At 41.3% G+C, this 13,063-nt stretch overlaps 2 protein-coding genes across 2 annotated transcripts; both read right to left on the bottom strand.

The window, feature by feature from the left end:
* Positions 1 to 108: 108 nt before the first annotated feature.
* LOC105381710 (hsp70-Hsp90 organizing protein 1) lies at positions 109 to 3,794 on the bottom strand. Its single transcript, XM_048628767.1, has 5 exons — positions 3,354 to 3,794; positions 2,931 to 3,084; positions 1,966 to 2,066; positions 1,434 to 1,557; positions 109 to 1,004 (listed from the first exon to the last, which is right to left on the bottom strand). Exons 1-5 carry the CDS (start codon positions 3,600 to 3,602, stop codon positions 901 to 903), a joined length of 732 nt encoding a protein of 243 aa, XP_048484724.1. The 5' UTR covers positions 3,603 to 3,794; the 3' UTR covers positions 109 to 900.
* A 120-nt stretch (positions 3,795 to 3,914) lies between these two features.
* Positions 3,915 to 12,985, bottom strand: LOC105381759. Its single transcript, XM_048628649.1, has 10 exons — positions 12,374 to 12,985; positions 11,657 to 11,775; positions 10,413 to 10,524; positions 9,662 to 9,831; positions 9,076 to 9,193; positions 8,030 to 8,178; positions 6,243 to 6,367; positions 4,879 to 5,027; positions 4,218 to 4,398; positions 3,915 to 4,096 (listed from the first exon to the last, which is right to left on the bottom strand). Exons 1-10 carry the CDS (start codon positions 12,491 to 12,493, stop codon positions 3,915 to 3,917), a joined length of 1,425 nt encoding a protein of 474 aa, XP_048484606.1. The 5' UTR covers positions 12,494 to 12,985.
* Positions 12,986 to 13,063: the final 78 nt, after the last annotated feature.

The following is a 13,063-nucleotide window of genomic DNA, read 5'->3' as shown; positions in this document are numbered from 1 at the left end:
TTTACAGTGCATTTGAGATTAACAATAAAAAATTAAAAAGTTTTATGTAGCAAACATAAAAATATGATATATTACATACATTGCATGTAGTAAAAGTACGTTAAAAGGTATTTAACACATATCTTCTCACTCAATATAATACCGTTACGTTTCCCAAACCAATTTATAATCTACTTAATATTAATATTACATTTAGGCAAATGCCGCATCAATTTATAAATGGCAAATTTACAAGGATTCTTCAACTCTGTCTGGCAATTGAAGCACAGACTTTCTGATAGTAAAATAAGATAAGTATATAATTTTTAATAGGTAACAATATTCCATGTTACATAGGTATTTTATGTACAAGGTACAGTATACAATTAAAGTAAGTATAAAACATGTGTAGATAAGTCAGAATTGACTTAAATTTGCATTAAAAAATCATGCAATAAATGCAATAAGTCCATGCCACTGATATTATGCATTTAATCATTTAGTTCCCTTTTTTACCGCAAGCCTTTGGTGGCGTGGAGTCTCTAGCAGTAAAATAGAAAATCTTTCCCGGACTGAAAATATTTGCCCCAAATTTTATGTTTATCAGTAGAGTTGCCCAGTGCCCTGGTAATATAATTCCACCCTGTATGTTGTTATATATTAGGCCGTATACATAAAGAAACTTATAAGCTAACTTTTACATACTTTCCCAAACCAGCGCTGATAATCACGGGATTTTTTTAAATATCCATATTTTCCATGGTAAAGTATATGCTCAAGACAGGTTGCGATGGAGAGTCGCTGTGGACGCCCTCTGCCCCATCTAGAGGACATAGGACACTAAGTCAAAGTATGCGCTTATAGCGCTTTCAGCTTTAATTCTCTTTGTATACGGTCTTAGGTCGCACAGAAGACGGAGAGCTATAGCTTCCCCTGCTTGTACCGGTGGCGTGCCTGCGCCCGACTGTACTTGCTCTTCTTCTCTGGAATCACTGTCTCTTCCGCCGGCGCCGCTCCACCCATGCCTGTAAGGGAAGAAAAGATATAGATGATTCATAGGTCTGGATAAAAGTATAATGAAATAGGATAGGTATAAGACTACTTTTTATTAGAGGTCTCATAAGATATTTATAAGCCTAGAGGGCACCACTATCACTTAAAATCTATCCTTTATCACAAATATGTAATAGCTTTGCACATTATGATTTTAGTCATAATTATTATAAGAGCCCTCTACGAATGGCGTATCAGACCTATCATACTATCATAAGACACCATTGGTAAATAAAATTACAATACATTTCATAGCTATTTTGAAAAATATGTATTACTTGGAGGCTGGGCCAGCCAACAAGATATTTACTGTTGTTTGTGAACGTTTAAAAAACTCCAACAGTGGTGTGAAAGGTCTGATTGTGTGAAAGGCCTGATTGGTCTACATGTCTAGTACATACCAAGGTCCTCGGGCGGAGTGAGCGACTTGCCGGCGCTCCACGAGTCCATGAGCGTGGCGCCCTTGCCGCCCGCCCAGCCCAGCGCGGACAGCGCCAGCGAGAAGGAGACCATGGCTAGCGGGTGCTGGAAGGTAGGTAGAAAATGGTTATACAGGCAAGAATGGTTATACAGGGTGGTTGAAAAGTGCTATATAGTACCGAATCCGAAATTCGGCGCGACTCGTGGAGTCATTCTGAACAACTTATGTTGTTGGAAATTTTCGTTGTGATACGCTGGTGTGATTTGACTCATGGTAGTTACTTAATGTAGGTAAATTCTCAAGGCCAGGTATAAACTGTTCAAACCTTCAGCTGTGACAAATATTCAATATTAAGGTCATATCAGTGAGAATGAAATGAAAGCAAACACCTAACTGGGATACATATTATTTTGTGCTGGGGTTTTGATCCTATACAGTCAAAATTGCATGACAAGCATTTACTTGCTTGAAGAGGTGTTGTCTACAAAAATAAAGACATGAATAATACTTACTGTTAAAGTAGGGTTTTCAGTTAATGTATAGTCCAATATAACTACAACTATTCCTATAATCAAGCCAATGCAGGTGGATATCCATATTATATTCTGACTATCTGCAAAATGAAATAACAAATGCATTAGAAATCATGTAAATAACATAATCTACAACAAGATAAGTCTTTTTGCAAATACACTCAAACTGTATCTGTAGATAAAAGTAGTTATGTAAATCTCATATAGATTTTAGTAAGTACAGTCGCCTGCACATAAAGTATACAGGCAGAGTTTTTAAAATAGCGATCCCTGATGATGAAGGGACCAGCTTCATCTGTTATAAATCCGGGGACGTGTTGAGTGTGATATGTGTAGCAGTGGTGTTTATGTGGATGTGCTTGAGCAGCATGTGAGCTTGAGATTGCTATTTTAAAAACTCCACCTGTATACTTTTAGGCGCAGGCCACCGTACATTTGGATATTTGCTAAGGGTTATGTTTTCTTTATATATTTTGTTCTTCTACAAATGAATGGGCAAGGCACAATATATTTTTATTGTCTGATTTCACAGGATTCAACCAGTCAATGTAAGTGTCCTTGTCTCTATTAGTAAAATTTGAATTGAATAGCCAGTAAGAATATTCAATGTATGTAAATAATATATTTGGGACTAACACAAGGTATTTTGATATAGATAGTATTATTCAGTGGTAAACATTGTAGGATATATTCTTTCCTATTCTGGGGAAGGTTGAAGCTCCCATACATGGCTCTCTTGAGTGAATCCTTTGTACATATCCTCCTAATAAAGAATATTCTATCTATCTATCTATTTAATATAAGTGTAGAAATACCACTTGTTCTTGTTTAGCTATTGAACTGTTTTGTCCCTCTCTGTCAAATAACAAATTGTTTTAAGGTAAATGTTAGTGGTAGACTAGTATTTAAACTCATATTATTTTTTAGATGACAAATGTTGTTACCTCTATACTTCTTCTTCTGCGTATCAGTCATGTTGCGGATCTGCTCCAGCAGCTTGGGGTTGTGGGGGTCGAGCTGCAGCGCTCTGGTGTACGAGATGATGGCCTCGTCCAGCAGCCCGCTCGCCGCCTCCACCTCAGCTCGACGGAAGTAACCCTGGAATTATGTTGGTCACTTTTGATTTTTTGATGCTGGTGTCCAATAGTTTCAAATAAAGTTAACAAAATAAATGCCTTTTTCTTTCTTTCATTCTTCCAGAGGCAAATAAGACTATTTTAAGGTAAAAACTGTTGCTAATTTCAGATAGAACTTCATTAATGACTATGTTATCATTATCATTTAAACAACCAATACCAAAGTAGTTTCAAGGTTAGGTCAGTTTCTTAGGATCACTAGTTCATGATCATAAGGTAATTAAGCTGTACCTTAGCCCACTGCGGTTGCAGCCGCACGGTCTCGTTGGCATCCTGAAGGGACAGGTAGTGCTGGTCCAGCTTCAGGAACGCAAACGACCGATTACTGTACAACACGTAGTTATTCGGATCCAGCTTGATGGCCTGCGTGTAGTGCAGCACTGCCTCGATGTACTGCTCGTTCTTAACAGCCTCATTCCCTTTAGCCTTCAGTTCTTCAGCGGTTGGCGGTGGACCTTTAGTTTCTTGAGTGTTCTCCATTTTATTGAGGATTGTTTAGGATGCGATGGCAGTGTTTGTTTGTTACTGATAGTCGTATAAACTATGTGAGCATTATTGTGAGCCTATTGTTAATATAGCTTGGACACTTTTGATTTTATTGAAAAGGTAGGAAACTTGCAAACTACAAATCAAATCATCATGCCAAAATTGATAACAAAAGTCGTAAAACGTCAAAAAGCAACACAGACTAACACAATTTACACAATTTGAGTACACACACTGAGAAAGTGAACGTGCCACTAAACCGTACAGTGGACAGGACAAGAAAAATTCTAATAATAATGAAGTTAATTATAGCAAATGAGTCTTAATTTTAGTTTCCTTTTTACTTGCAACGTTCCGAAACTTTTTGAACTTTTCCGATAGTTTTAAAGATATAAACTTCCATAAAATCTTTACTATGAGAAGAACTAATTCCATGGCCGAAATTAATGAGCTACCGATACATAAGTTTACTACACTGCCACCCCTCACTGAAAAAACGAAAGAAAATGTGATAATATTTCAACTAGGTACAACAACCTACCACTAATGTTGTATGCTATAAGTAACTAATTGGTAATGAAAAGCCATTATTGCTAACTCGAAACTTACGTATAATGTCGTAAAAGTCGAAGATAGTCTCCCGCATCACTCGCACCTTCGGGAAGGCCACTATGCCGACTCTGAGCTCGGTCTTCCCGCTCGGCTCCAGGTCCTGCTGGTCTATGAGGTACACGTCGGTGTCGCAGGCCGTGAGGCAGCCACACGCGGCCGACGGGTGGAAGCCACTGGTCTGGTGGGGAAAATATCATATGCTACTTCTTCAGTTACAGCTCTGATAATGTCAATATAAACGCTAAAAACATGCAAGCTATCCAAGCAGCCAAATTGCTATTGAAGCACGGAAGCGTCCAGAAAAGAACCACTTGAAATCGGTCACCCATCCAATGGCTGACCGTGCCAGTTGTTGCTTAACATCAGTGATCAGTTACGATCACTGAGGCCAACACGATTACGGACGCTTCAAGGGCCTCCGAGGAAGACAAAGGACAAGCAGGGCCTTTTGCGTGTCCCTTGAGAGGCCAGAAGGGCTAGAACTGGGCGCATTTAAGGTGTTCAAAAGTTCTCCGTCGCTCGCTCTTAAGGCTGCGCGATGTGAGCAAAACTTTTGTCACGTCTTCATTGCGCCTCGTGCGGCTAGCACGACGTAATCGAGTTGGCTTCTGCTTGTGGTAGTGGACAGTGATTGGATGATGACTCTGGTGGTGTATACCTGTTGTTGTCTCCTGAGTGTGACGGGACTGCTGGACAGCGTGGCGATCTCCAGCCGGTAGTGGTTCACGCAGCGTAGCTCCGTCAGGGTGCAGATCGTTTCGTTCTCTGACGAATATGACGTCACCATTAAGACTCCCTTACACTTAACTGTTTGTTGTACAAGGCCATTCGTGATATGTGGGGGTAGTTTATGTGGTTCTACCTTTTTTGGCATAAGATTTTTTTGCCTAATCTCGTATTGCATAACTAGTAACGTTTGGTCAAAGTCTCGTTACGCCGAAAATCGTATGGCATAAATCTCGTTTAGTAAAAAGTTATTTCGCATAACATTGTTTAGCCTAATAATGATATGGCCAAATCTTGAAAAGCCTAATAATGCTATGGCATAGGTTTATACAAAGTAATAATATTCGTTTGGCTTTAACTTTGACGGAGCGTCTCCCTACATAGCGCAAACTGGTGCCTTGTATTGTTTCCGCTGTTTGGAAAACGCTCCGCTCCGCTTCGCTGCGCTCCGCTTTGGTTTTGATGAACATGTGCACCTAACACGCTCCTCCTCGCTTTGCTCGTCGTCGCACCTATTTTTAGGTTTCGATCTCATGGGGTTTGTAATAATTATATTGGTCGTTAACTTTCGATTTTTTGATCATACAATATCGTGATTTTCGGGATGTAGGAGAAAAATACCACAATTTGTACATTTACTACATACTTAATATATTATTTATTAAGATAAGATTAGGAGAAACAAGATTATACATAGGTATAGCAAACGAAACTTAGGTGTTTAAAGATTGTGCCTAAAGAGTTTTAGACGAAACGAGCCTTATGCCACATAAGTCTTGGCAAAGTGATGGTTCGGCCAAAAAAGTTTATACCATACGAGTTATGCGAAATGAGTTTTGGTCAATAAAGATTATGCCAGATGAGCGGAACCCAGTTTATGTACATACTCGTACGTTAAGAACAAGATGAATGTTGTATTAGTAATTTCATATTAGTACTTAGCGCGACAATCTTCTTCCCCTTACATGCCAGTAGCAAAAAGCAGAGCTGGTCTAGAGTTTCTCATAGTGGTAACAGGATTGGACACTAGACAGTCATCACGATACGACGTCAGCAATCGTACCACTAGGCTTACCGGCAAGTGGTACGATTGCTGGCGGTAGGTACTCAGGTAATTAGACTAAGTAATTAGTTACTTATTGCCTCGCTATGAGCTGGCGCGAAGTCGAATGCGTGGCACAGGACCGGTCAGTGTGGAAATCTACTCTTCGAGCCCTATATCCCTTGATTAAGGATCCCTGGAGCAAATTATGGTGAGTGACTTTCTTTCTTTCTTCTCTTTCTATATCTACTTACTGAGCGGCTTGTAGAAGTGGGGCACGCAGCCGCACAGGCGCGCGATGGTCCTCACGCGACACTCCAGCATGCACAGGCTGTACGAGTAGGTCTGGTAGCGCGGGCTTATCGGCTCCTCCAGCAACCTGGGCATGTTGTTAACATTATACACTGGCGGGAAATCAAAAAGATCCAATTACAAAATGCCGAAACTAAAGATGGATAGACGCTATTGAAGCGCCACGCGATCCGATGACGCGACGTGTGTTGAATCGAATCAAATTTAAATTCATTACTTACTACTTAAATCCTATGACTAGAGTTGGTTTCCCCTTGAAAACTAACAAATGAAAAATAAGATGCAATATAGCATCAGCCCTATAACAGCTGTCATAGGGCTGATGCTATATTCTAGAAAGTATACATAGGTACTTACATACATTTAAATCATTCATTTTGGAGAGTTCACCCACAAACAAACATACAGACACACGGTATACCGTTAGCCTAATCAGTGTCTGAGGTCGGGTAGTTAGTAGTTGCACTATGAATTAAACTGTCAAGGTTCGCTCGCTAACATATTCCGAGGGGCATGATTTGAATATGCATTCCGTGCCCGTCCCACAGTTGTATCTACAGTTCAGATGTCACACTTAATGAAAGTTAAATATGAACATCTGTGACCCTCAGTTATAATTCTAAAGGAAAGTCTAAGGTTGTATTTCCAAACCACCGTTCAAGACGTGGTGTGAAGCCTATACTTCTCAGGCAATAGGCTTCCTCAAAACGGACTGTAGCCGTTTCAAAACATATAGAGTAAGTAGCAAACCTGAGAATCCTTGTCACGGCGGTGGCGTAGGGCTACGGGGTGATGGGAAATGGTCCAGGCTTAGGAAGGCAGTTTAGATCTTGGGGGTATGCACAAAGGTTCCACTCGAAAGAGCCACGTGCAGTTACCTACACCGCCAGAGAGAATAGAACACGAACCAAATTTGACGTATAGATTCGAACGAAATTCCATCGCTAACGTTAGAATTTCATACGTCACCTTACATTTAACAGTGACAATTGACGATACGCAAAGTTAACAAAGGTTCGAGAATCTGGTAATCGGGGTACTGCTGTTTACCCTTCCAACCAGAATGCTTTCAAAGCTGCTTCTTTTTGATATATAAAAGTTTAGTTAGCATTGACGACACATGCAAGTAGCAGTATCATAACCTGCAGCCCCTAGCGGCGGGGGCGGCGGCCCTCAGCGCGGGGGCGAGGCGCACGCTGTGGAGCCGCACCCCGAGCGCCAGGGAGCCCCCCGCGTGCGGCACCGCCCGCGCCGAGCCCAGCACCACGCATCCACCATCTAGATGTGCTTCCTCACGATGTTTTCCTTCACCGTAAGAGTACGTGGTATAAATTGTACTTAAATACTTCAATTCTAAAGAATTCATTGGTACGGTCAGGTGCAGAGAAACCTGACCCCCCTCTCATAGTAACAATGCTTCTGAGGGGGGTTAGGTTTCTCTGCTCCTTACTTACAATTAAGGCTAGATTTTAACCCACGGCCTTTTGATCTGAGTTTAGTGCGTGTGTCGTAAACATTAAGTATGAAACTTTCGAGTCCGCGTTGTTCTATGGTCGTGAATGTTAGCATTAGCGACGAGTAGTGTGGCAACCTGCAGCAGGCGACCTGGCGATCTAACAGAGTATGGTGAAACTGGGGCTTAGCATAGATGACACACACAAGAAGCAGTGTGGCAACCACAACCGTGTTGTTCTATGGTCGTGAATGTTAGCATTAGCAGTATAATGACCTGCAGCCCCTAGCGGCGGGCGCGGCGGCCCTCAGCGCGGGGGCGAGGCGCACGCTGTGGAGGCGCACCCCGAGCGCCAGGGAGCCCCCCGCGTGCGGCACCGCCCGCGCCGAGCCCAGCACCACGTCGTCCGGACTGTGCACGTAGATCTGACAACATAGAATATATGTTTTATCTTTTCTTACAACGGTTGTCTGGAAGATATCGCTTTTAGCGATAAGACCGCCATTTGTGCACTGTAATTTAAGTTATATTTAAGTTTTTTTATGGTTTGCCAAAAAGATTAGGTATTGTATTGTAACAATTTTATTGGTTATCACAATAACAAACGCGTTGAACACCTCCATGCGCGGGGATTGGTGCAAGGAACAGGCAGCAAATGAGAATAGCATAGAATAGAATGGAATAGAATAGAAAATATATTTATTGGTCACCATAATAACAAAACATGCAAAGTATACTTATAAACTAGGAGCAATTATTAATAGGCGGGATTATTAATTGCGGGAGATATAGGACAGATAATAAGGGAGTAAACAAAGGGTCAGATAAAAGGAGCCATGGTGTAACCTAGTTAGTTCTCACATTTGCAATATTTACCCCCCCACAGACAATAGAATAGAAGGGCTCACGATTTTCATTGACATCAGCGGTTGGTGTCGCATCATCAACAGCCTGTGTCCACCCACTGCTCGGCTAGGACACTGGTCGTGCGTCAGTAGTATAAATATACATAAATTAGGTGCTAAATCAACTAGTCCCTTATGTAGGACATGTAAGGAAGTAGTTGAGACAGTTGAACATATTCTTTTAGCTTGTCCACCTACTACAGAAACAAGATTATCTATTCTTGGACCAACAGAGCGCCTACCTCAGCTATTGCAACACCCAGGCCTGCTACTCCAGTTTACTCGGGAGCTAGGCTGGCTTAGCTGATATCAAGGGGATATGTACAAAGGTTCCACTCGAGAGAGCCACGTACAGGAACTTGACCCCCTATCAGAATAGAATAGGTGCTAAATCATCACATTGTAGACAGGTATTACGTTGTAGTCCTCCGCGTAGTTGTAGATAGTGGTGTAGAAGTCGGCGTCATGGATGGTGAGGTCGACGCTGCCCGTCGCGTCCTCGAGGTCGGCCGCCGCCGCCGGGTCCCGCCACCTCCTAGAAACATATGTTGAGATATACAGGTGTTGCAAAAGTTGTATATTAAGCCAAAAGAGAAAGATCTGATATTATTATTTTTTTATTTTTTTTATAGTCGTAAATTACTGTCTGAGTCAACCCTTATCAACTTAGTAGATGAATAGATATCAAATGTTACGGCACGTAAAAAACTAGTTGGGCTAATGCTACGAAATCTCGTAGCAATGCGTAGCATCACTGTGTTGTAGCATAGTATTATTGTAGCATACGTAGCAAACTTACGCAGTGGTGCATTATTGTGTTACTGTTACTTCATATTCAGCATTATAGTAGTGCACTGCTGGACGTAGGTCTTTATCAAAGCACGCCACTGGGTGCGATCTATGTATAGCTTTCCGGTAATATAGTGTTATAGTTCCGGGCGTGCTACGTCCAGCAGTGGACTACTATAGGCTGGATGATCACTATAACTTAAATAACTCTCACTCAGGGTCATCAGCCCTGGCCTGGTTGGAGTACAGCACGTGGCAGGCACCAAGCTCCGTCATGGCGACCACCGCCCGCGCCCGCCGCCCGCGCGCGTCCACTACCGACGTGTTGCCCAGCGGGGGCAGGAGGCGAGATGCTATTGTGGCGTAGTCTTCCGGTTTTAGAGCCTGGAAGGGGTAGGAGTTTATTAGAAGGAAGTATTTATTTATTTATTTATTTTGATATTGTCGGATCACTAACAACTATTTATTACTTGGTAGCCACTATTATAGAAACAGCGAGTCATTTAAAAGTGACCTCTGTTAGACGTACGACGTAGTAGTCATGTGGTGGTGGTGTGTGGTAGTGGTTAGGGTCGGCGGTGAGATTGTTCATCATCTCGACCCATCACGTCCCACTGCTGGGGCACGGGTCTCCTTCCAATGAAGGAAGAGTTTAGGCCTAGTCCACCATGCTGGCCAAGTGCAGGTTGGTGAACCCCAACACAAGCCAGCTTGTGCTGAGAAAGTTGTCGGATAAGTGGATGACCCAACTTTCAGATGTTTTCAAGCTGCCCGAAGGCCTCTGACTAGGCTTAACGACTGCTGCGGAAGCAGCAACCGGGACCCACGTGAGTGAGGTTGTACTGTAGATAAACCATTTCAGAATGGTACAAGGTGTGGCGCTAGGAAAGAAGCCTATGCTTAAACCTGTAGTAGTATTTTTTTTTTATTATTTTTTTATTATTAATTTATTATTTATTACTTACAGCGATTAGTCTTTTGTTGTAGAGATTGATTTTGTCCAAGTTTTCCAAAGTAGTCTCGGCGATGGTCATCAGGATAGCTCGCAGCTCTACGTCGGTTATTAATGCGTATTCCCTGAAAAATATTTAAAAGTTAGCAGTAACATAAGTGTGATAAATAATATTATATATATTTCAGAAAAAAATATCAAATAATATTATATCTGGTATTGTGTCTTAATCTCTCTCGTAGTAATATAAAAGCGAAACTAGAAAAATCAGAGGTTTGGAGTTTTTATTACAAACGGGCACAAAATCCGGCATAATTGGCTACGGGGAGATTATCCTACTAGAAGTGCTACGGGTAATATTATAAACGGGAACGTGGATGTTTATTTGTTACTCTTTCACGGGAAAACGACTGGTATTTTTTAAATGAAAATTGCCATGTAGGTAGTAAACTGATATACTCATGGAAAACCTTTTAAGGATAACCGAAGCTCTCGGGAAAAGCAAGTATGTACTATTAAGGTCACAGCACTCATAAACGTGACTTAAACGGATCGTCACCGTATCGTCCGAGCAAGACTCGAGGCAACACGATTTCGTTACGATTCTCTTTAGTGTGCGTTGCAGTAGGGAGTTTCATACAAATAATACTGAACACCTCGAGTTGATACGGCTTGATAGAGTTTCCGAGTTGATATGTGTGCTTTAAAATACACTTTTTAATATATTTTCAGGTACATTTACATCACATATACCTACACGGCGTACAGGTCCGTCGTTTAATTTAATAGTTGTGGTAAGAGTTTTCGCTCGTACGCGCGTGTTCATTCACAATCAGCAGAAGCCATTACATAATATTATTATTATTATCATTATCCGCATGAATTTCAGTAAATTTATTAAATTGAAACGTATTAAGGACACTTTATCATTTCGCTCTTATTTTACAGAATTATCCCAGATTGTAAACTTAAATAAAATGATGCAATGTTTAACAATCCTATGGTGTCTTGATAATGACAGATCAATCTATTAAAAAACCTAGCTCTCCCTATAAACACTACATGCCTGGTTACTTTAAAATTTTATACTATGGAAGACCTCGCGTTTCTTCTTTTTACTACAAATGTTTTCACGTTATTTCTGCTGTAAGATGTGTACGGTCAGCAACAGAGCTACCTGACTGCTGTACGAGGTGTACGGTCAGCAACTGAGCTACCTGACTGCTGTATGAGGTGTACGGTCAGCAACAGAGCTACCTGACCATGGCGTCGTAGGCGTCCTGGTCCAGCTTGTTCCGGGGACACAGCGTGAGCGCCGGGAACGACATGCGCCAGTTGAAGTAGTCCAGCTCCACGCTCATCACTGTGGGGGACTGCTGTGGAAGTGGAGGTATGGTTAGCAACAGCCAGAACAACATAGAGCTTGTTTGTATGTATCGAAAAAAAAAATCGGTAGGTACTCTCAAGATTAACTTTTAGTGATATTCTGCTTCTTCTTTCTCTTTGTATATGGATTTTTAGATCTAACAGTATTTGAGGCATAGTTGCACAATCAAAATTGTACAAAATATAATATAATTAATCACGACCCATCACGTCCCCAATTTAGGCCCCCATTTGGGCCTTAGTCCATCACGCTGGCCTATTGCGGGTTGGTCGAAAAAACAGATATGTGTACACTTTTTACCTTGTTCAAACGAAATATCATGTTTCTGAATGAAAACATGATATTTCGTTTGAACAAGGTAAAAAGTGTACACATATCTGTTGGCAAGTTACAAAAGTGTAACCGTGTTTATAGTGACGAATTTACAGTCAGCAAAAGAGATATGCATACCCTCAAGTGTATTTTTTGGAATACCATAAAAAACACTTGGAACGGGTGTTTAGAACAAAACTTAACAAGTAGTAATCACAGACATGTTTAAGTTTATTATTTATTATTATTAAACATTAGTAATAGTAGTAACTAACTTTGAACCTCGTGTAGAGTGGAGTGAGTAGCACCACCATCATCACGCCGCCCGCCACGATGCTCGCGCTCCAGAATATTCTGAAAAATACACACAGTACATGATGGAAAAAAAACTTCATCTACAAAACATTATTAATTAGTGATGAAAAGAGTAGCCAGTCAGATTTGCGGTGACTGCCAATCCTTTCACCATGGTGTAAAAATTGGCTTCTTTCATGCAAACTGTAAAAGTATTAAATTTAATTAAATGAAAAGTTAATTTATATTTATTACAAGTACTAAAGCACTTTCCATCTGTAGAGGGAGTATAAAAAAGAACTTTGAACAAATTAGTGCCGAGTTAATAATGACGATGCTCGCTAAGAAAATAAGAGAATGAGTCGTTAATTGCTTTAGAATCTCGCCAGATACGAGCCGAGGCGCTAGAGGGGCTTGAAACAAATGAAAAGATGGTCATTGGAATTCCATACCACTACCGAAAAAAAATTGTTATAAGTTTGACGTGTGTATCATCATCATCATTAGCCCGTAATCGTAAATGCTAGCCATAAGCCTCTCCCAAGGAGTACAATAGTTCTTCCTTTCTCATCCAGCCTCTACCGGCCACATGTCCGATGTCGTCTTTACAGTGGGCCGGAGGGCGTCACATGCACTCCACTCGACAACACTCATTGACCACCGGTCATCGG

The sequence above is a fragment of the Plutella xylostella genome, chromosome 21 (assembly GCF_932276165.1).
Source record: "Plutella xylostella chromosome 21, ilPluXylo3.1, whole genome shotgun sequence".
NCBI classification, from domain to species: domain Eukaryota; kingdom Metazoa; phylum Arthropoda; class Insecta; order Lepidoptera; family Plutellidae; genus Plutella; species Plutella xylostella.
Note: the sequence above shows the minus strand (reverse complement) of the source record. Positions and strands in the feature narration are given on the sequence as shown.

What these genes read in the sequence shown, in the direction of transcription:
- LOC105381759 (XM_048628649.1), bottom strand. Translation starts at nt 12,493, where the DNA reads ATGAAGTTTTTTTTCCATCATGTACTGTGTGTATTTTTCAGAATATTC. An exon ending in CACTCTACACGAGGTTCAAA is followed by an intron (nt 11,776 to 12,373) that starts GTTAGTTACTAC and finishes CCACTTCCACAG; the next exon opens with CAGTCCCCCACAGTGATGAG. An exon ending in CACTCAGGAGACAACAACAG is followed by an intron (nt 4,399 to 4,878) that starts GTATACACCACC and finishes TTTCCCCACCAG; the next exon opens with ACCAGTGGCTTCCACCCGTC.
- LOC105381710 (XM_048628767.1), bottom strand. Translation starts at nt 3,602, where the DNA reads ATGGAGAACACTCAAGAAACTAAAGGTCCACCGCCAACCGCTGAAGAA. An exon ending in TGCAACCGCAGTGGGCTAAG is followed by an intron (nt 3,085 to 3,353) that starts GTACAGCTTAAT and finishes ACATAATTCCAG; the next exon opens with GGTTACTTCCGTCGAGCTGA. An exon ending in GCAGAAGAAGAAGTATAGAG is followed by an intron (nt 2,067 to 2,930) that starts GTAACAACATTT and finishes TTCATTTTGCAG; the next exon opens with ATAGTCAGAATATAATATGG.